General features: G+C 47.3%; 1 protein-coding gene across 1 annotated transcript in view; it reads right to left on the bottom strand.

The window, feature by feature from the left end:
- rars1 (arginyl-tRNA synthetase 1) overlaps positions 1-4,120 on the bottom strand; it is a 28,506-nt gene extending 24,386 nt beyond the window's left edge. Inside the window, exons 1-2 of the mRNA XM_080779510.1 lie at positions 3,964-4,120; positions 756-893 (exon numbers count right to left, since the gene is read on the bottom strand). Of these exons, the coding sequence (XP_080635636.1) occupies positions 756-893; positions 3,964-4,011 (186 nt within the window). The 5' untranslated portion in view covers positions 4,012-4,120. The remainder of the gene's footprint in view (positions 1-755; positions 894-3,963) is intronic.
- Between the last annotated feature and the right edge of the window lie 18,179 nt (positions 4,121-22,299).

Genomic DNA, 22,299 nt, shown 5'->3' with positions numbered 1-22,299 from the left:
GTTAATAGTTCAATAAAAACCAATGAAATAATTAAATTAAGTGTTATTTTAGTTAGCAAATAACAATGAGGCTTTGCAAAAAAACAACTAAAAAACTAAACTAAAAAAAATTATGGAATGGAGAACAAAGACTTTTACAAAACTAACAAAAACAAACTCATCATGCATGCAGTGTTACTCTTGGTCAGTATTTCAAACATAAGCTTAGAATTGGGGGGGGGGAATTAAATCCATATCGATATGAAAGAGATAGTGGGGGGGGGGATAGATGGACAGAATGCGAGATATGGAAAATGAAAAATGGATGGAGAGAATGAGGGAGCGAAAGAGAGGGATGGAGAGAATGAGAGATATATGGAGAGAAAGAGAGAGGGAATGAGAGGCAGAGAGAGATGATGTAGAGAATAAGTGATGATGGCTGTAGAGCAGAGCAGACAGAGGTTAGGTAGGCCTGTCACAATTATGACATAATCGCCAAATTATCGCAATTATTGGAGATAATCCGAATGATTTTTGCATAATCATCTCAATGTTGAAAAATGTCCATACATTTTTCGAAAATAGCAGAGCTACAAGCTTACAAAATGCCACTTTGTGACGTGTTGTAATTTAAGCTTGTAGATCAACTATTTACGCTATTCTTTTCAAGAAAATTGTATTAGAATTTAGAAATTATTAAATGTGTCAGTGATTTCTTTGTAGTTTGTACATTACATTTATTAGTGAGTGAGTGAGTGAGTGAGAGAGAGGCGTACCCTCTTGAGGATGTTGAGCCTATATTTGAGACGGGCGTTCTCCTCTCGCAGGTCATCCAGTTGGGGCGACAGGCCCTCCTGGGACACTGGGTTCTGAAGACTCTCCACCTCCGCTGTGAGAGACTGGATCTGTCGCTCCTATGACGCACGCACATACGTAAAGTGATGTTAAATCAAACCATCTGCTGAGCTCCACGCAAAATATACAGTCAACGTTGTAAGCCCAACTCAATTAATTGTGCATATTTACCAGTAAGACGCGCAAACGCGGGAAGCGAACGCAGCTCGTACATATTTGGGTTCTTTTAAGATTTATTTTTAAGTTATTATTTTTTTAAGTCTCATGTCACCATGACTCAGCCATAACCATATATAGGAGTCCCCAAAGCAGCTATACGTCCAAATATGGAGTGTGTTGCATCAATCACAAACAAATCACTCAGCTCCATATATGGGCACAAAGGGGGGACACACGCACGCACAGACAGACAGACATGATCTGCTAGGTCTCATAGTAAGTGCTCACTGCATTCGCAAAAACCTTTTTTTGGTTTTAATCTTGATGATTATGGCATACAGCATGCAGTTAACACTTGGTCTGGGCTACTTTTGAACAAAGTATTTCATCAATGGGGCGTGGCATGGAGGTAATCAGCCTGTGGCACTGTTGAGGTGTTATGGAAGCCCAGGTTTGCTTTGATAACAGCCGTGAATGCATTTGTATTGTTGAGTCTCACACCTTCCTCTTGACAATACAACCTAGATTCTCTGTGATGTTCAGGTCAGGCCAGTTCGCTGGTCAGTTAAGCACAGTAATACCATGGTCAGTACACCAGTTACTAGTAGTTTTGGCACTGTGGGTAGGTGCCAAATCAAGCTCGAAAGGAAAATTAGCATCTCAACATACTGAAGCACAATGTACTCTAAAAAGATGGCTGTGTTGAAACCATTGTTGTGTTGAAACCATTGTTAAGTTTTCACTGTCAGTGGATCAACACCAGTAGATAACATGGCCAAAATCACTGCGTTTTGTCCAGTCTCAGCAGCACTACCATCTATTATGATATTTTACAGCACTGTGTGCCTCCGTACATTGACAAGCTTTATGTTGATGCTGATCTTCCTTTCAGGCGGCACTTGGCACCTGCCCACAGAGCCAAAACTACTAGTAATTGGTGTACTGAGTACTGACCATGGTATTACTGTGCTTAACTGACCAGCCAACTGGCCTGACCTGAACCTCACAGAGAATCTAGGTTGTATTGTCAAGAGGAAGGTGTGAGACATAAGACTGAACAATACAAATTAATTTACGGTTGTTATCAAAGCAAACCTGGGCTTTCATAACACCTCAACAATGCCACAGGCTGATCACCTCCATGCCACGCCCCATTGATGAAATAATTTGTTCAAAAGTAGCCCAGACATGGAATTTCTTAACAGAAAGTAGCTATGAGCTACTTTCTGTTAAGAAATTCTGTGCAGGTGATTCTTTTTCTAAGTGTTGCAGTTTGGAAGCACTCATTTTTGTTAACAGGTCGCCCTGCTGCCTCCTGCATATGTGCAAATTCGAAACAGGTGGAATGCAGGGCCGTTCAGTGACATACGACGAGTTCTTCCAAACTCCAGCACTTTGAAAAATAATCACCTGCAGAGGATGTCTTGAAAGTAGCTCATAACATGTCTAAGGTGGATTTTTATGAAAAACAAGCTCGGCAGATTGAAAGAGGATAATTCAAGGTTGGACTACAGCTGCAATGTTGGTGAGTTTAACCTTGTTTAAGACAAGCCGATTGCAAACCAAATTGGATGAGTGGTGAGTCAATGGAGGGTATTGCAACTCTAGATTCATCCCATTATAAAAAAATCTAGAGTTGCAAATTGCGGCTAGCATTCGCTGTCCCTCTGATGTTCTCGTTCCTGATCCTATCCATCCTTGTTACCAGAGAGAACCTCAACATTATAGTCTCTGCTACCTCCAGCTCTATTTCCTGTCTTTTCACGACTGTCTCTAAACCAACATAGCTGGTCTCACCACCATCTTGTACACCGTCCCTTTCATTCTTGCTGATACCTTTCTAATTCTATCACACATCACATCCGACACTTTTCTCCACCCATTCCAACCTGCTAGCACTTCTTTCTTCACCTCTTTTCCACACTCTCCAAGTCTCGCAGTGTATTGTTTACCGTGAACCGATGACCAAAATAAAACATGAGAAGGTGAAAAACATAAGTTATATAATTCACTGGGTGCCATTAGCTATTTACCAACAGTTAAAGCAACTAGTTGGCACTATAGTGGCACTTAACTCCACTATATCTCAGTCGCAAATACTGTACTGTTACTCCACTGCAAAACATACTAGTTACTTATACAGATGACTAATACAAAACAAATAACCATTTGAAAATAGTACCAGTTGAACACATTTTGAACTTTAGTACTAGAATTTGGTACTTTAATTGTAACAGAGTATTTCTACATTGCAGTATTGATACTTTTACCTGTGAGTACTTCCTCCATCACTAAATGCCATACTGGCCAATATAGGCTACCATGCAGTAAATAAAACGCCTGGGTTTCCGAGGCTAACCATGCAGTAACTGTCTACAGTAGTTACCATCGGTTACATCAGCAGCAGCAAACAAACAGTAGACCGTTAGCATGTTGTGTGTCATGTCAGTCATGCAGCTGTTTTACATTAAATGTTTTACAGCAGTGGTTCCAAAACTCTCTCATGTCAAGGACCCCCAAATTGACAATAATTAGCCCCGCGGACCCCCATTTGAAAGGATATGCCACTGCCAGGGACCCCCATGAGAGAAGATGTGTACGGCTTTAAGTAGCCCCTCTCGGAACCCTACATAAAGCTTTTATGAAATTTGATGGGCGCTTTTAAAAGTGTCAGAAACTTTACTACATTCGGGTTCTGCTTGCGGGGCTAGGCTTTAAGCAGTGCTTGTCAACCCGTTTAATGTCATGGACCCCCATTTAATGGCATTTCTATCTCTGGGACTGGGATCCCTCAATTAATATTGTAAAATCAATGTTAATGTAACTGAGTGTACAAATGGAACCAAATGTTTGGTTCTTTCAACCACTGCAGTAGACCGTTAGCATAGTTTAGCATGTTGTGTGTCATGCCAGTCAGTGGTGTCAGTCATGCAGCCGTTTCACAATGACAACATGTTTTACAGCACTCACCTGCTCCTGCAGCCTGCTCGTGTACGCACACAGCTGTTCGTCCATCATTCCAGCCTGAATCCAAAGCGTTCCGTTTGTTAATATTAGTAGTAAATAATATAAACTCAGTGGCGCCGTCTCTCTCTCTCTCTCTGCGAGTCAGTCTGAATGAAACGTGTGTGTGTGTGTGGAGAACAGAGCAATGAACCGGAAGGGAATGACATCACTGTGACACCACGCCGACACGGTGAAGTGTAAAGGAGGAGCGGTCGCACACGTCACGTACATGAACGCGCGAGACACCCATAGACGGAGACACCGCTGCTCATGACGTTTATGAATCAGACTCTATGAGACAGACGCGAGACGCATAGAAAAATCACACCCGTGTGAAGTGAGTGGCATGTGCTGTACTGTACTATATAGCTCTCCTCCCTCCCTGGCTTTCGTGTGTGCGTGTGTTAGGGCCTAACACACACGCACACACGAAAGCCAGGGAGGGAGGAGAGCCAAGTGTCACTGTTGCGCAGCCTAACAGTTAGGCTGCGCGCAGCGCAACAGTGACACTTGGTGGTGAAAATATGCTATTTCCATGCTCAGACCCAGGGACAAAGCCAGCCAGCCAGGGACAGCCGTCTAGGCCTATACTCTATAGTCTATACCACTCAAAAAATGGTGTAATTTTTTCCATTTTAGCATGAACATTAGCAGTGGCGGAAAGTTCTTATAACGGGGGTTCATGCAGCCACGCCCCCCCCCCCCCCCCCCCCCCCCAGCGGTGGAAAAAAAAACGATTTTTCGGTTGGTACCTTATTTACAGTTTGTTAATGAACACAGTGTTTCAGTTCACAACGAAGAACACATTAAATTGTTTCAGCAACATTTCAACATGATCAATGATAAACAGTGGGTTCAGTCGCGCCTTTGCCAAAATGCCAGGGGGTTCAGTCGCGCCTCTGAACCCACGGAGTTTCCGCCCCTGAACATTAGTGATGTGAGTGTGACGACCAATTATATGAAGGTAGGTTGAAAAGTGGTCCTTAAATTGGAGGTGGTCAAGTTGGCCAACACAGGCATGAACTCCATATATCATTATCACCAAGCATAGCCTATAGCACATCTTTGTTTGATCCAATACAGATATTGAAGTTATCGCCTCCTCCGAGCGGTAAAGAAAATCACACCTGTGTGAACTGAGCAGTGCAACTAGTTACTGTACTGTACTGTATTATATTATTATATTATCACACGAAAAGATGACATTACCACAAAGAAGACATTACCTACCTAGGTTTCATCCTGGAGGCCAATCTTTCCGGTGATAAAAAGGCCATCAACGTAATCAAAAAAGTCAAAGAACAAGATTCCTTTACAGGATCTCCTCACTGGTCAACAAAAACACCTTGAAGACCTTAACAGGAGCCCTCGTACAAGGTTTCTTTGACTATGCATGCACCTCTTGGTACCACAGCACCTCAAAGGCCCTTAAAACAAGGCTCCAGATTACAGCTCAGCGCGGTGCCTCCATGCTCAAAAGAACAGTGCGTGGCTGCGTGCGACGTGCGTATAGTGAGAGAGAGGGTGGGAGAGAGAGAGAGAGGTCCAGTCCCCGACGGCACGACACATGCACGTGTGACGTTATAATTTTAACACCATAGATTTCACTGTGTAGGGTGTAGGCTATAGTTTATGAATTGAACACATTGATGAGGTCCCTGCTGCGTTTCCTTGCTGTGCGAAAAAAACGAAACCTAAGGTTTTTTGAGTGAAATCACTTACTCTACCTTTAACTCTTGTACAACAATCATCTAAATGAAAATACAGTTTTGCATGTGTAAGTGTAAGTTTTACCGAGGTAATAGTAGACAATAAGGTTTAATAATAAGAAATATTTGATTGGAAATCTACAGTCAAGTGGAATGTTGGTGGGATGTGTTCACAGAACAAAACAAGATGTATAAACAACATAATAAAAACTACAAAAATAATAGATACCAAAATAGAAATAAAGGGCCTGGGCCGGTTTAGCGGTCTAGGCACCGTGGCTGGTAATCCCGCATGATAGTGTGTCGCAGGTTCGAGTCCCGTTACCGATGAACTTTGATGTGTATCTAACCACCATCTCTCTCCCCGTTTCCTGTCTACCTACTGTGATCTATTAATAAACGCAAAAAAGCCCCAAAAAAAGAAATAAAGAAACTTGGGACTGCAGGTATGATATACCTCTTAAGAAAGGAAATGTATGAACAGCAAAGTGTCAAATGTGCTAGAGCAGAAGATACTTTATCAGCAAATATGCAGCAGTACTATTTCCCGCACATCAATAATCGCTTGTACATTATCCAGGTAACAACTAAATGTAAAAAATATGTATATAATATATATATATAAAATAATAAACCGGTAATCTATTTAGCAGCAGTGTGCACCAAATGTGCAAGAACAGAAGGCACACCTTTTATTTATCAGTAATCGTGCACGCATACATTATGCCGTAGCGGCCTATAGGCTACATAAAACGATCACTTGTCCACTACAGATAACAAGATGTAAAGTAAAATAAAATTTAAAAGAAGAAAAAAAAAGAACCCTGTATAAGTATTGTGTGTCTCTTCAGCCTTTCCATTGTAATCCCCGGCGGTGACAGAGCCTGGCAGACCTCTATCGCGAGCTCCCCTGAACCACTTGGAGAGAGCCTGCTCTACATCCTTCTCGTTGATGCCTTGAGTGTCGGCATTGTTCTTTAGTGCCCCTAAAAGAAATGACATGAAGCTTGGGTAAATCTATAGTAGTAGGGGAGCATAGTAAGTAAGTAAGTACATTTTATTTGTATAGCACTTCTCACAGAGAAAACTCACAAAGTGCTTTACATGCAGAAATTTAAAACAAAATACAATAGAATAGTAGTCAAACAAAAAACAGGAACATACGATTGATCAAAGAAAAAATAATAACACAACCATTATGTTACATTGGGAAAAGCTTGTGCAAATAGCAAAGTTTTTTTTTTTTTTTTTTAATGTCAACCGAGGCTGCGGATCTCAACACCCGTGGGAGGGCATTCCACAGTGTGGGCGCTACAACCTGAAAGGCTCTATCACCTTTTGTTTTACGTTTGGTGCTAGGAATTTTTAGAAGACCCTGATCCGCAGACCTTAGGGCCCTCTCAGGCATGTAGCGTTGGACTAGGTCAGTAATGTATAATGGAGCCTGACCATAGGAGAGAGAATGGTAATATTGCACTAATTTGTCTAAACGCGCCGAATTTTGCACAGATGTGGCCCAGGACACGCTCTAATTATTATTATTAGGATGATATGGCTCCCGAGTGGGCGACCTTCGGGGGTTGCCGGGGTAGACCTTCCGGGTTGCAGTCTACATGTTACGTAGACTGTAATTCTAGTGCCGTCTACGTAACATGCTATAAGTCTGTTTAAAATGCTATCTAAGTCTACATAAAGTGCTATCTAAAGGCATAGGGCAAGTGCTATGGGCCATGGTGACGTCTGAAAAGGTGGGTTTTCAGGCTACGGCATAATTAAATTTAGAAAATGTTGCCTTATAGGCCTATAGGTTGTCAATGGTGGCCATATAGAGTGTCGCAGTCCCCAAGATGCATGGCGTCATCCCTTTTCATGACGACGCCAGGCCCAGGAAATAATTCCCAATGCATTTTTCCCATGGACATTTCAAAAAGTATTTATTTAAAGACGGTTACGCCGCGGACAAAGCCAACTCGATTTGTGACAACTCATGACAACAAACACAATATTTTGGACCAAACAAATAATTGCAAAGAAGAAAAAAGAAAGAAAGAAAAAAAGTGGTGTAACCTTCCGTTTTTTTCTTCTTTATAATTATTTGTTCGGCCCAAAACATTGTGCTTGTTGTCATGATTTGTCACGACAAGAGTTGACTTTGTACGAGGCTTAAAAGGTCTTTAAATAAATACTTTTCTAAATGAGGAAAATTAACGGAGAGTATGCTCTTTTTATTTATTTTTATTTATTTTTCCAGAAAAGTTTCTATGTGGCCACACCCACCAGTTCAGACATTAAGCACCACCCACCTGAACTGAAGCCGCGCCCACAACCATAGAGGATTTTAGTGTGTCACTAAAGTGGTGTATTTCAATTGGTCCTTTTGACTCAAAGGCTTTCAGCTTTCAAACCGCAACATTTATAATAACATTATACTATACTTTATCTTAAGTCAGATAAAGGAAAAGTTGCATTGAGCAATGTAAAACTCATATTTACCGTATACAACATCAAAAAGACGCAGGTCTCGGAACTTCCTCTTGCCTTGACGTCCAAAAAGGTTGTACTGGTGTGCCAATTCCTGTGTGAGGAGAAACGCCATCATTCGTCTGGTAGCATCATCCAGTGAACTACCTCCTTTGTCTCCAACCATGGCAACCTGGGTGTGTGTATGGTAAAAGTTACAGGAAGAAAAAGCCACAGTAAGTGAAACAGCCAAGATATCAATGCCGTGTTGTCATTCTATCGTTAACCCACATTTGCACCTATGGTATTCTATATAACTCTGTTCTACGGCATTTGAATCAATTGGTTTACCCTGCTATGCTTTCCCAAGACCACCCTCCTCCAAATGCCACTTCAGCCCTGTGTCACTTTCACCCAGTAATACCACAGCACCATGGACGTCCAGTCTTGTCGCTGCCCTGCACTAGCTCCATTTCCCCCACATATAATACAATACAAGCTCATTTTCCAATCAATGTGAATAACAGATTCAAACTTACAACTGCAGACATGAACACCGAGTCACGCAGCTTCTCGTTCATGGAATGGACATCGTCGCTCGTGTTCAGTGGGAAGACCGCATCTACGGGTCGCTCCAGCAACGGCCCATCCTGTTTCTGAGCCCCTCGCTGCTGCTGCTTCAGCAGCCGGTTTAACATTACACCTTGTAGTCGCAGGGTTTCGCCATTCTTCTCCAGGAGACCTAGAAATATGTTGAGCCTTGTTTCACACATGCATTGAGGGCCACTGGGACTGCTCGCATTCGGGTGGCTCACTCCGTCCCTCTGTGTATCTTTGGGTGCGTCCAGGCCACACTGCACTAAAACATGCAACAGTTCGGACAAGGCCCTCTGAGAAATATTGTGACCTGCCGACCAATCGGTCAATTTTGATTTAGTCTCACTACAGGGATCCAATACTTCAACAGCAAACTCCGATTCAGCCTGGTCATCGTTTTCTTCATTGGAGTCATAGTAAGCAATCTCAAAATCTGATTCTTGGTCACTTTCACTGTGAACGGCCTGTGACTCCGACTCTTCATTGGGATTCCTAACAATCTCACCGTCAAAAGAACTCCTGTCCTGATTTGAAGATACACTGTTTTGGTCAAAATCTGTGTCTTCCCAAAAACACGTGTGCTCTGCAACACTGGCAAAGCTACCATAGGATTCCATGTCTCCCACAATCTGTAACACATTATCACACATAAATGCATAATTTATACTTTGTTGTTTAAGAAATTGTACCCCAAACAAGCAATGCTACCTCAGGTAATATTTGGGTTGATGGTACATTCATTGGGTAAATTTAAATAACTATATTCCAACAGGAAACATTCCAACATCTTTATTGTCCCCTATGGCACATTTTACACACACACACACACACACACACACACACACACACACACACACACACACACTAATAGACAAATAGAAAGAGCTTTAAGATACAAAAAAAGGCTAGAGAGAATGGTGTTATTGCGCTAATTTATCTAAAAGCCCAATGCATGCTCTAAATATTATGATGCACCCAAGCTAAATAACACCAAATGCAATGCCACATTAAGTTACTTACCGTAAATGTGCTTTTGAATATCCAAGGATTAAGAGACTATACAGATGTGTTTGCCAGCAGACACAATGTTCTGTTGAGAGTGAGACAGCAATGGGGTTTCTCTCTTAAATGAAGCTCTGGACTGCCATTGGTCTGGGGGGGGGGGGGGGCATGGTTTACCATTTGCCCCCCCCCCCCCCCATGGTTTACCATAAGGCCCAACTGTATGGCTTTTATCTGAATGGTGATGATGACAAAGAAACACCTTGTAGGCCATTCAACAACAGAATGGTGGGTAACTCAACTGAATTTGGATAACTGTCCTATACCAGTCTCCCGCCCATTCACAAGCAATTCATTCTGGGATGAATTGCACGCTTTAATTGAAATTAATTGAACGCTTTGTCCATATTTTTTTACAGTCTATGGTCGGCGGCTAAAAACAGTTACATATATGCACAAACAAAGCAAACCAAAGTCGATTAATACACCTCTGATTGTTTCTGTGTCTTTAAAGTCTGGCAAAGGTCTTTCTTTGTTCAAAGCAACTTTTCAATAAGGATAGACAATTTTACACGAGGTGTACATGCATACTGGCACAGCTGGCCAAATGTACACGGTTCTGAGGAACTACTATTAAATCACTAAACAGCTGGTTTGCACAACCAAAATAAATAAAACAAATAACCGAAATAATAGGCCTGCATTAGTAAAAAAAGAATGCACAGCCATGAACAACTCTCTCCGGCACCACCAGTATGTCCATGCATTAGTAAAAAAAGAATGCACAGCCATGAACAACTCTCTCCGGCACCACCAGTACGTCCCTGCATTAGTAAAAAAAGAATGCACAGCCATGAACAACTCTCTCCGGCACCACCAGTACGTCCCTGCATTAGTAAAAAAAGAATGCACAGCCATGAACAACTCTCTCCGGCACCACCAGTACGTCCCTGCATTAGTAAAAAAATAATGCACAGCCATGAACAACTCTCTCCGGCACCATCAGTACGTCCCTGCATTAGTAAAAAAATAATGCACAGCCATGAACAACTCTCTCCGGCACCACCAGTACGTCCCTGCATTAGTAAAAAAATTATGCACAGCCATGAACAACTCTCTCCGGCACCACCAGTACGTCCCTGCATTAGTAAAAAAATAATGCACAGCCATGAACAACTCTCTCCGGCACCACCAGTACGTCCCTGCATTAGTAAAAAAATAATGCACAGCCATGAACAACTCTCTCCGGCATTCTCTGTGTACGTGTCTGTCTCTATGTGTACGTGTACACATACACAGAGAGACAGACATGTGTCACAGAGAAACAAACAGTGTTTCGGGGATATTCGTTTGCCTCCCGCATCCGAAAACTGTGTTTCGAGGGAATCTCGTTTGCCTCCCGCATCCGAAAACTGTGTTTCGAGGGAATCTCGTTTGCCTCCCGCATCCGAAAACTGTGTTTCGAGGGAATCTCGTTTGCCTCCCGCATCCGAAAACTGTGTTTCGAGGGAATCTCGTTTGCCTCCCGCATCCGAAAACTGTGTTTCGAGGGAATCTCGTTTGCCTCCCGCATCCGAAAACTGTGTTTCGAGGGAATCTCGTTTGCCTCCCGCATCCGAAAACTGTGTTTCGAGGGAATCTCGTTTGCCTCCCGCATCCGAAAACTGTGTTTCGAGGGAATCTCGTTTGCCTCCCGCATCCGAAAACTGTGTTTCGAGGGAATCTCGTTTGCCTCCCGCATCCGAAAACTGTGTTTCGAGGGAATCTCGTTTGCCTCCCGCATCCGAAAACTGTGTTTCGAGGGAATCTCGTTTGCCTCCCGCATCCGAAAACTGTGTTTCGAGGGAATCTCGTTTGCCTCCCGCATCCGAAAACTGTGTTTCGAGGGAATCTCGTTTGCCTCCCGCATCCGAAAACTGTGTTTCGAGGGAATCTCGTTTGCCTCCCGCATCCGAAAACTGTGTTTCGAGGGAATCTCGTTTGCCTCCCGCATCCGAAAACTGTGTTTCGAGGGAATCTCGTTTGCCTCCCGCATCCGAAAACTGTGTTTCGAGGGAATCTCGTTTGCCTCCCGCATCCGAAAACTGTGTTTCGAGGGAATCTCGTTTGCCTCCCGCATCCGAAAACTGTGTTTCGAGGGAATCTCGTTTGCCTCCCGCATCCGAAAACTGTGTTTCGAGGGAATCTCGTTTGCCTCCCGCATCCGAAAACTGTGTTTCGAGGGAATCTCGTTTGCCTCCCGCATCCGAAAACTGTGTTTCGAGGGAATCTCGTTTGCCTCCCGCATCCGAAAACTGTGTTTCGAGGGAATCTCGTTTGCCTCCCGCATCCGAAAACTGTGTTTCGAGGGAATCTCGTTTGCCTCCCGCATCCGAAAACTGTGTTTCGAGGGAATCTCGTTTGCCTCCCGCATCCGAAAACTGTGTTTCGAGGGAATCTCGTTTGCCTCCCGCATCCGAAAACTGTGTTTCGAGGGAATCTCGTTTGCCTCCCGCATCCGAAAACTGTGTTTCGAGGGAATCTCGTTTGCCTCCCGCATCCGAAAACTGTGTTTCGAGGGAATCTCGTTTGCCTCCCGCATCCGAAAACTGTGTTTCGAGGGAATCTCGTTTGCCTCCCGCATCCGAAAACTGTGTTTCGAGGGAATCTCGTTTGCCTCCCGCATCCGAAAACTGTGTTTCGAGGGAATCTCGTTTGCCTCCCGCATCCGAAAACTGTGTTTCGAGGGAATCTCGTTTGCCTCCCGCATCCGAAAACTGTGTTTCGAGGGAATCTCGTTTGCCTCCCGCATCCGAAAACTGTGTTTCGAGGGAATCTCGTTTGCCTCCCGCATCCGAAAACTGTGTTTCGAGGGAATCTCGTTTGCCTCCCGCATCCGAAAACTGTGTTTCGAGGGAATCTCGTTTGCCTCCCGCATCCGAAAACTGTGTTTCGAGGGAATCTCGTTTGCCTCCCGCATCCGAAAACTGTGTTTCGAGGGAATCTCGTTTGCCTCCCGCATCCGAAAACTGTGTTTCGAGGGAATCTCGTTTGCCTCCCGCATCCGAAAACTGTGTTTCGAGGGAATCTCGTTTGCCTCCCGCATCCGAAAACTGTGTTTCGAGGGAATCTCGTTTGCCTCCCGCATCCGAAAACTGTGTTTCGAGGGAATCTCGTTTGCCTCCCGCATCCGAAAACTGTGTTTCGAGGGAATCTCGTTTGCCTCCCGCATCCGAAAACTGTGTTTCGAGGGAATCTCGTTTGCCTCCCGCATCCGAAAACTGTGTTTCGAGGGAATCTCGTTTGCCTCCCGCATCCGAAAACTGTGTTTCGAGGGAATCTCGTTTGCCTCCCGCATCCGAAAACTGTGTTTCGAGGGAATCTCGTTTGCCTCCCGCATCCGAAAACTGTGTTTCGAGGGAATCTCGTTTGCCTCCCGCATCCGAAAACTGTGTTTCGAGGGAATCTCGTTTGCCTCCCGCATCCGAAAACTGTGTTTCGAGGGAATCTCGTTTGCCTCCCGCATCCGAAAACTGTGTTTCGAGGGAATCTCGTTTGCCTCCCGCATCCGAAAACTGTGTTTCGAGGGAATCTCGTTTGCCTCCCGCATCCGAAAACTGTGTTTCGAGGGAATCTCGTTTGCCTCCCGCATCCGAAAACTGTGTTTCGAGGGAATCTCGTTTGCCTCCCGCATCCGAAAACTGTGTTTCGAGGGAATCTCGTTTGCCTCCCGCATCCGAAAACTGTGTTTCGAGGGAATCTCGTTTGCCTCCCGCATCCGAAAACTGTGTTTCGAGGGAATCTCGTTTGCCTCCCGCATCCGAAAACTGTGTTTCGAGGGAATCTCGTTTGCCTCCCGCATCCGAAAACTGTGTTTCGAGGGAATCTCGTTTGCCTCCCGCATCCGAAAACTGTGTTTCGAGGGAATCTCGTTTGCCTCCCGCATCCGAAAACTGTGTTTCGAGGGAATCTCGTTTGCCTCCCGCATCCGAAAACTGTGTTTCGAGGGAATCTCGTTTGCCTCCCGCATCCGAAAACTGTGTTTCGAGGGAATCTCGTTTGCCTCCCGCATCCGAAAACTGTGTTTCGAGGGAATCTCGTTTGCCTCCCGCATCCGAAAACTGTGTTTCGAGGGAATCTCGTTTGCCTCCCGCATCCGAAAACTGTGTTTCGAGGGAATCTCGTTTGCCTCCCGCATCCGAAAACTGTGTTTCGAGGGAATCTCGTTTGCCTCCCGCATCCGAAAACTGTGTTTCGAGGGAATCTCGTTTGCCTCCCGCATCCGAAAACTGTGTTTCGAGGGAATCTCGTTTGCCTCCCGCATCCGAAAACTGTGTTTCGAGGGAATCTCGTTTGCCTCCCGCATCCGAAAACTGTGTTTCGAGGGAATCTCGTTTGCCTCCCGCATCCGAAAACTGTGTTTCGAGGGAATCTCGTTTGCCTCCCGCATCCGAAAACTGTGTTTCGAGGGAATCTCGTTTGCCTCCCGCATCCGAAAACTGTGTTTCGAGGGAATCTCGTTTGCCTCCCGCATCCGAAAACTGTGTTTCGAGGGAATCTCGTTTGCCTCCCGCATCCGAAAACTGTGTTTCGAGGGAATCTCGTTTGCCTCCCGCATCCGAAAACTGTGTTTCGAGGGAATCTCGTTTGCCTCCCGCATCCGAAAACTGTGTTTCGAGGGAATCTCGTTTGCCTCCCGCATCCGAAAACTGTGTTTCGAGGGAATCTCGTTTGCCTCCCGCATCCGAAAACTGTGTTTCGAGGGAATCTCGTTTGCCTCCCGCATCCGAAAACTGTGTTTCGAGGGAATCTCGTTTGCCTCCCGCATCCGAAAACTGTGTTTCGAGGGAATCTCGTTTGCCTCCCGCATCCGAAAACTGTGTTTCGAGGGAATCTCGTTTGCCTCCCGCATCCGAAAACTGTGTTTCGAGGGAATCTCGTTTGCCTCCCGCATCCGAAAACTGTGTTTCGAGGGAATCTCGTTTGCCTCCCGCATCCGAAAACTGTGTTTCGAGGGAATCTCGTTTGCCTCCCGCATCCGAAAACTGTGTTTCGAGGGAATCTCGTTTGCCTCCCGCATCCGAAAACTGTGTTTCGAGGGAATCTCGTTTGCCTCCCGCATCCGAAAACTGTGTTTCGAGGGAATCTCGTTTGCCTCCCGCATCCGAAAACTGTGTTTCGAGGGAATCTCGTTTGCCTCCCGCATCCGAAAACTGTGTTTCGAGGGAATCTCGTTTGCCTCCCGCATCCGAAAACTGTGTTTCGAGGGAATCTCGTTTGCCTCCCGCATCCGAAAACTGTGTTTCGAGGGAATCTCGTTTGCCTCCCGCATCCGAAAACTGTGTTTCGAGGGAATCTCGTTTGCCTCCCGCATCCGAAAACTGTGTTTCGAGGGAATCTCGTTTGCCTCCCGCATCCGAAAACTGTGTTTCGAGGGAATCTCGTTTGCCTCCCGCATCCGAAAACTGTGTTTCGAGGGAATCTCGTTTGCCTCCCGCATCCGAAAACTGTGTTTCGAGGGAATCTCGTTTGCCTCCCGCATCCGAAAACTGTGTTTCGAGGGAATCTCGTTTGCCTCCCGCATCCGAAAACTGTGTTTCGAGGGAATCTCGTTTGCCTCCCGCATCCGAAAACTGTGTTTCGAGGGAATCTCGTTTGCCTCCCGCATCCGAAAACTGTGTTTCGAGGGAATCTCGTTTGCCTCCCGCATCCGAAAACTGTGTTTCGAGGGAATCTCGTTTGCCTCCCGCATCCGAAAACTGTGTTTCGAGGGAATCTCGTTTGCCTCCCGCATCCGAAAACTGTGTTTCGAGGGAATCTCGTTTGCCTCCCGCATCCGAAAACTGTGTTTCGAGGGAATCTCGTTTGCCTCCCGCATCCGAAAACTGTGTTTCGAGGGAATCTCGTTTGCCTCCCGCATCCGAAAACTGTGTTTCGAGGGAATCTCGTTTGCCTCCCGCATCCGAAAACTGTGTTTCGAGGGAATCTCGTTTGCCTCCCGCATCCGAAAACTGTGTTTCGAGGGAATCTCGTTTGCCTCCCGCATCCGAAAACTGTGTTTCGAGGGAATCTCGTTTGCCTCCCGCATCCGAAAACTGTGTTTCGAGGGAATCTCGTTTGCCTCCCGCATCCGAAAACTGTGTTTCGAGGGAATCTCGTTTGCCTCCCGCATCCGAAAACTGTGTTTCGAGGGAATCTCGTTTGCCTCCCGCATCCGAAAACTGTGTTTCGAGGGAATCTCGTTTGCCTCCCGCATCCGAAAACTGTGTTTCGAGGGAATCTCGTTTGCCTCCCGCATCCGAAAACTGTGTTTCGAGGGAATCTCGTTTGCCTCCCGCATCCGAAAACTGTGTTTCGAGGGAATCTCGTTTGCCTCCCGCATCCGAAAACTGTGTTTCGAGGGAATCTCGTTTGCCTCCCGCATCCGAAAACTGTGTTTCGAGGGAATCTCGTTTGCCTCCCGCATCCGAAAACTGTGTTTCGAGGGAATCTCGTTTGCCTCCCGCATCCGAAAACTGTGTTTCGAGGGAATCTCGTTTGCCTCCCGCATCCGAAAACTGTGTTTCGAGGGAATCTCGTTTGCCTCCCGCATCCGAAAACTGTGTTTCGAGGGAATCTCGTTTGCCTCCCGCATCCGAAAACTGTGTTTCGAGGGAATCTCGTTTGCCTCCCGCATCCGAAAACTGTGTTTCGAGGGAATCTCGTTTGCCTCCCGCATCCGAAAACTGTGTTTCGAGGGAATCTCGTTTGCCTCCCGCATCCGAAAACTGTGTTTCGAGGGAATCTCGTTTGCCTCCCGCATCCGAAAACTGTGTTTCGAGGGAATCTCGTTTGCCTCCCGCATCCGAAAACTGTGTTTCGAGGGAATCTCGTTTGCCTCCCGCATCCGAAAACTGTGTTTCGAGGGAATCTCGTTTGCCTCCCGCATCCGAAAACTGTGTTTCGAGGGAATCTCGTTTGCCTCCCGCATCCGAAAACTGTGTTTCGAGGGAATCTCGTTTGCCTCCCGCATCCGAAAACTGTGTTTCGAGGGAATCTCGTTTGCCTCCCGCATCCGAAAACTGTGTTTCGAGGGAATCTCGTTTGCCTCCCGCATCCGAAAACTGTGTTTCGAGGGAATCTCGTTTGCCTCCCGCATCCGAAAACTGTGTTTCGAGGGAATCTCGTTTGCCTCCCGCATCCGAAAACTGTGTTTCGAGGGAATCTCGTTTGCCTCCCGCATCCGAAAACTGTGTTTCGAGGGAATCTCGTTTGCCTCCCGCATCCGAAAACTGTGTTTCGAGGGAATCTCGTTTGCCTCCCGCATCCGAAAACTGTGTTTCGAGGGAATCTCGTTTGCCTCCCGCATCCGAAAACTGTGTTTCGAGGGAATCTCGTTTGCCTCCCGCATCCGAAAACTGTGTTTCGAGGGAATCTCGTTTGCCTCCCGCATCCGAAAACTGTGTTTCGAGGGAATCTCGTTTGCCTCCCGCATCCGAAAACTGTGTTTCGAGGGAATCTCGTTTGCCTCCCGCATCCGAAAACTGTGTTTCGAGGGAATCTCGTTTGCCTCCCGCATCCGAAAACTGTGTTTCGAGGAATCTCGTTTGCCTCCCGCATCCGAAAACTGTGTTTCGAGGGAATCTCGTTTGCCTCCCGCATCCGAAAACTGTGTTTCGAGGGAATCTCGTTTGCCTCCCGCATCCGAAAACTGTGTTTCGAGGGAATCTCGTTTGCCTCCCGCATCCGAAAACTGTGTTTCGAGGGAATCTCGTTTGCCTCCCGCATCCGAAAACTGTGTTTCGAGGGAATCTCGTTTGCCTCCCGCATCCGAAAACTGTGTTTCGAGGGAATCTCGTTTGCCTCCCGCATCCGAAAACTGTGTTTCGAGGGAATCTCGTTTGCCTCCCGCATCCGAAAACTGTGTTTCGAGGGAATCTCGTTTGCCTCCCGCATCCGAAAACTGTGTTTCGAGGGAATCTCGTTTGCCTCCCGCATCCGAAAACTGTGTTTCGAGGGAATCTCGTTTGCCTCCCGCATCCGAAAACTGTGTTTCGAGGGAATCTCGTTTGCCTCCCGCATCCGAAAACTGTGTTTCGAGGGAATCTCGTTTGCCTCCCGCATCCGAAAACTGTGTTTCGAGGGAATCTCGTTTGCCTCCCGCATCCGAAAACTGTGTTTCGAGGGAATCTCGTTTGCCTCCCGCATCCGAAAACTGTGTTTCGAGGGAATCTCGTTTGCCTCCCGCATCCGAAAACTGTGTTTCGAGGGAATCTCGTTTGCCTCCCGCATCCGAAAACTGTGTTTCGAGGGAATCTCGTTTGCCTCCCGCATCCGAAAACTGTGTTTCGAGGGAATCTCGTTTGCCTCCCGCATCCGAAAACTGTGTTTCGAGGGAATCTCGTTTGCCTCCCGCATCCGAAAACTGTGTTTCGAGGGAATCTCGTTTGCCTCCCGCATCCGAAAACTGTGTTTCGAGGGAATCTCGTTTGCCTCCCGCATCCGAAAACTGTGTTTCGAGGGAATCTCGTTTGCCTCCCGCATCCGAAAACTGTGTTTCGAGGGAATCTCGTTTGCCTCCCGCATCCGAAAACTGTGTTTCGAGGGAATCTCGTTTGCCTCCCGCATCCGAAAACTGTGTTTCGAGGGAATCTCGTTTGCCTCCCGCATCCGAAAACTGTGTTTCGAGGGAATCTCGTTTGCCTCCCGCATCCGAAAACTGTGTTTCGAGGGAATCTCGTTTGCCTCCCGCATCCGAAAACTGTGTTTCGAGGGAATCTCGTTTGCCTCCCGCATCCGAAAACTGTGTTTCGAGGGAATCTCGTTTGCCTCCCGCATCCGAAAACTGTGTTTCGAGGGAATCTCGTTTGCCTCCCGCATCCGAAAACTGTGTTTCGAGGGAATCTCGTTTGCCTCCCGCATCCGAAAACTGTGTTTCGAGGGAATCTCGTTTGCCTCCCGCATCCGAAAACTGTGTTTCGAGGGAATCTCGTTTGCCTCCCGCATCCGAAAACTGTGTTTCGAGGGAATCTCGTTTGCCTCCCGCATCCGAAAACTGTGTTTCGAGGGAATCTCGTTTGCCTCCCGCATCCGAAAACTGTGTTTCGAGGGAATCTCGTTTGCCTCCCGCATCCGAAAACTGTGTTTCGAGGGAATCTCGTTTGCCTCCCGCATCCGAAAACTGTGTTTCGAGGGAATCTCGTTTGCCTCCCGCATCCGAAAACTGTGTTTCGAGGGAATCTCGTTTGCCTCCCGCATCCGAAAACTGTGTTTCGAGGGAATCTCGTTTGCCTCCCGCATCCGAAAACTGTGTTTCGAGGGAATCTCGTTTGCCTCCCGCATCCGAAAACTGTGTTTCGAGGGAATCTCGTTTGCCTCCCGCATCCGAAAACTGTGTTTCGAGGGAATCTCGTTTGCCTCCCGCATCCGAAAACTGTGTTTCGAGGGAATCTCGTTTGCCTCCCGCATCCGAAAACTGTGTTTCGAGGGAATCTCGTTTGCCTCCCGCATCCGAAAACTGTGTTTCGAGGGAATCTCGTTTGCCTCCCGCATCCGAAAACTGTGTTTCGAGGGAATCTCGTTTGCCTCCCGCATCCGAAAACTGTGTTTCGAGGGAATCTCGTTTGCCTCCCGCATCCGAAAACTGTGTTTCGAGGGAATCTCGTTTGCCTCCCGCATCCGAAAACTGTGTTTCGAGGGAATCTCGTTTGCCTCCCGCATCCGAAAACTGTGTTTCGAGGGAATCTCGTTTGCCTCCCGCATCCGAAAACTGTGTTTCGAGGGAATCTCGTTTGCCTCCCGCATCCGAAAACTGTGTTTCGAGGGAATCTCGTTTGCCTCCCGCATCCGAAAACTGTGTTTCGAGGGAATCTCGTTTGCCTCCCGCATCCGAAACTGTGTTTCGAGGGAATCTCGTTTGCCTCCCGCATCCGAAAACTGTGTTTCGAGGGAATCTCGTTTGCCTCCGCATCCGAAAACTGTGTTTCGAGGGAATCTCGTTTGCCTCCCGCATCCGAAAACTGTGTTTCGAGGGAATCTCGTTTGCCTCCCGCATCCGAAAACTGTGTTTCGAGGGAATCTCGTTTGCCTCCCGCATCCGAAAACTGTGTTTCGAGGGAATCTCGTTTGCCTCCCGCATCCGAAAACTGTGTTTCGAGGGAATCTCGTTTGCCTCCCGCATCCGAAAACTGTGTTTCGAGGGAATCTCGTTTGCCTCCCGCATCCGAAAACTGTGTTTCGAGGGAATCTCGTTTGCCTCCCGCATCCGAAAACTGTGTTTCGAGGGAATCTCGTTTGCCTCCCGCATCCGAAAACTGTGTTTCGAGGGAATCTCGTTTGCCTCCCGCATCCGAAAACTGTGTTTCGAGGGAATCTCGTTTGCCTCCCGCATCCGAAAACTGTGTTTCGAGGGAATCTCGTTTGCCTCCCGCATCCGAAAACTGTGTTTCGAGGGAATCTCGTTTGCCTCCCGCATCCGAAAACTGTGTTTCGAGGGAATCTCGTTTGCCTCCCGCATCCGAAAACTGTGTTTCGAGGGAATCTCGTTTGCCTCCCGCATCCGAAAACTGTGTTTCGAGGGAATCTCGTTTGCCTCCCGCATCCGAAAACTGTGTTTCGAGGGAATCTCGTTTGCCTCCCGCATCCGAAAACTGTGTTTCGAGGGAATCTCGTTTGCCTCCCGCATCCGAAAACTGTGTTTCGAGGGAATCTCGTTTGCCTCCCGCATCCGAAAACTGTGTTTCGAGGGAATCTCGTTTGCCTCCCGCATCCGAAAACTGTGTTTCGAGGGAATCTCGTTTGCCTCCCGCATCCGAAAACTGTGTTTCGAGGAATCTCGTTTGCCTCCCGCATCCGAAAACTGTGTTTCGAGGGAATCTCGTTTGCCTCCCGCATCCGAAAACTGTGTTTCGAGGGAATCTCGTTTGCCTCCCGCATCCGAAAACTGTGTTTCGAGGGAATCTCGTTTGCCTCCCGCATCCGAAAAACTGTGTTTCGAGGGAATCTCGTTTGCCTCCCGCATCCGAAAACTGTGTTTCGAGGGAATCTCGTTTTGCCTCCCGCATCCGAAAACTGTGTTTCGAGGGAATCTCGTTTGCCTCCCGCATCCGAAAACTGTGTTTCGAGGGAATCTCGTTTGCCTCCCGCATCCGAAAACTGTGTTTCGAGGGAATCTCGTTTGCCTCCCGCATCCGAAAACTGTGTTTCGAGGGAATCTCGTTTGCCTCCCGCATCCGAAAACTGTGTTTCGAGGGAATCTCGTTTGCCTCCCGCATCCGAAAACTGTGTTTCGAGGGAATCTCGTTTGCCTCCGCATCCGAAAACTGTGTTTCGAGGGAATCTCGTTTGCCTCCCGCATCCGAAAACTGTGTTTCGAGGGAATCTCGTTTGCCTCCCGCATCCGAAAACTGTGTTTCGAGGGAATCTCGTTTGCCTCCCGCATCCGAAAACTGTGTTTCGAGGGAATCTCGTTTGCCTCCCGCATCCGAAAACTGTGTTTCGAGGGAATCTCGTTTGCCTCCCGCATCCGAAAACTGTGTTTCGAGGGAATCTCGTTTGCCTCCCGCATCCGAAAACTGTGTTTCGAGGGAATCTCGTTTGCCTCCCGCATCCGAAAACTGTGTTTCGAGGGAATCTCGTTTGCCTCCCGCATCCGAAAACTGTGTTTCGAGGGAATCTCGTTTGCCTCCCGCATCCGAAAACTGTGTTTCGAGGGAATCTCGTTTGCCTCCCGCATCCGAAAACTGTGTTTCGAGGGAATCTCGTTTGCCTCCCGCATCCGAAAACTGTGTTTCGAGGGAATCTCGTTTGCCTCCCGCATCCGAAAACTGTGTTTCGAGGGAATCTCGTTTGCCTCCCGCATCCGAAAACTGTGTTTCGAGGGAATCTCGTTTGCCTCCCGCATCCGAAAACTGTGTTTCGAGGGAATCTCGTTTGCCTCCCGCATCCGAAAACTGTGTTTCGAGGGAATCTCGTTTGCCTCCCGCATCCGAAAACTGTGTTTCGAGGGAATCTCGTTTGCCTCCCGCATCCGAAAACTGTGTTTCGAGGGAATCTCGTTTGCCTCCCGCATCCGAAAACTGTGTTTCGAGGGAATCTCGTTTGCCTCCCGCATCCGAAAACTGTGTTTCGAGGGAATCTCGTTTGCCTCCCGCATCCGAAAACTGTGTTTCGAGGGAATCTCGTTTGCCTCCCGCATCCGAAAACTGTGTTTCGAGGGAATCTCGTTTGCCTCCCGCATCCGAAAACTGTGTTTCGAGGGAATCTCGTTTGCCTCCCGCATCCGAAAACTGTGTTTCGAGGGAATCTCGTTTGCCTCCCGCATCCGAAAACTGTGTTTCGAGGGAATCTCGTTTGCCTCCCGCATCCGAAAACTGTGTTTCGAGGGAATCTCGTTTGCCTCCCGCATCCGAAAACTGTGTTTCGAGGGAATCTCGTTTGCCTCCCGCATCCGAAAACTGTGTTTCGAGGGAATCTCGTTTGCCTCCGCATCCGAAAACTGTGTTTCGAGGGAATCTCGTTTGCCTCCCGCATCCGAAAACTGTGTTTCGAGGGAATCTCGTTTGCCTCCCGCATC

This window comes from Protomyctophum bolini, assembly GCF_963924005.1.
Source record: "Protomyctophum bolini genome assembly, chromosome: 13".
NCBI classification, from domain to species: domain Eukaryota; kingdom Metazoa; phylum Chordata; class Actinopteri; order Myctophiformes; family Myctophidae; genus Protomyctophum; species Protomyctophum bolini.
The sequence above is the reverse complement of the archived record's forward strand: the minus strand, read 5'-3'. Positions and strand labels throughout refer to the sequence as shown.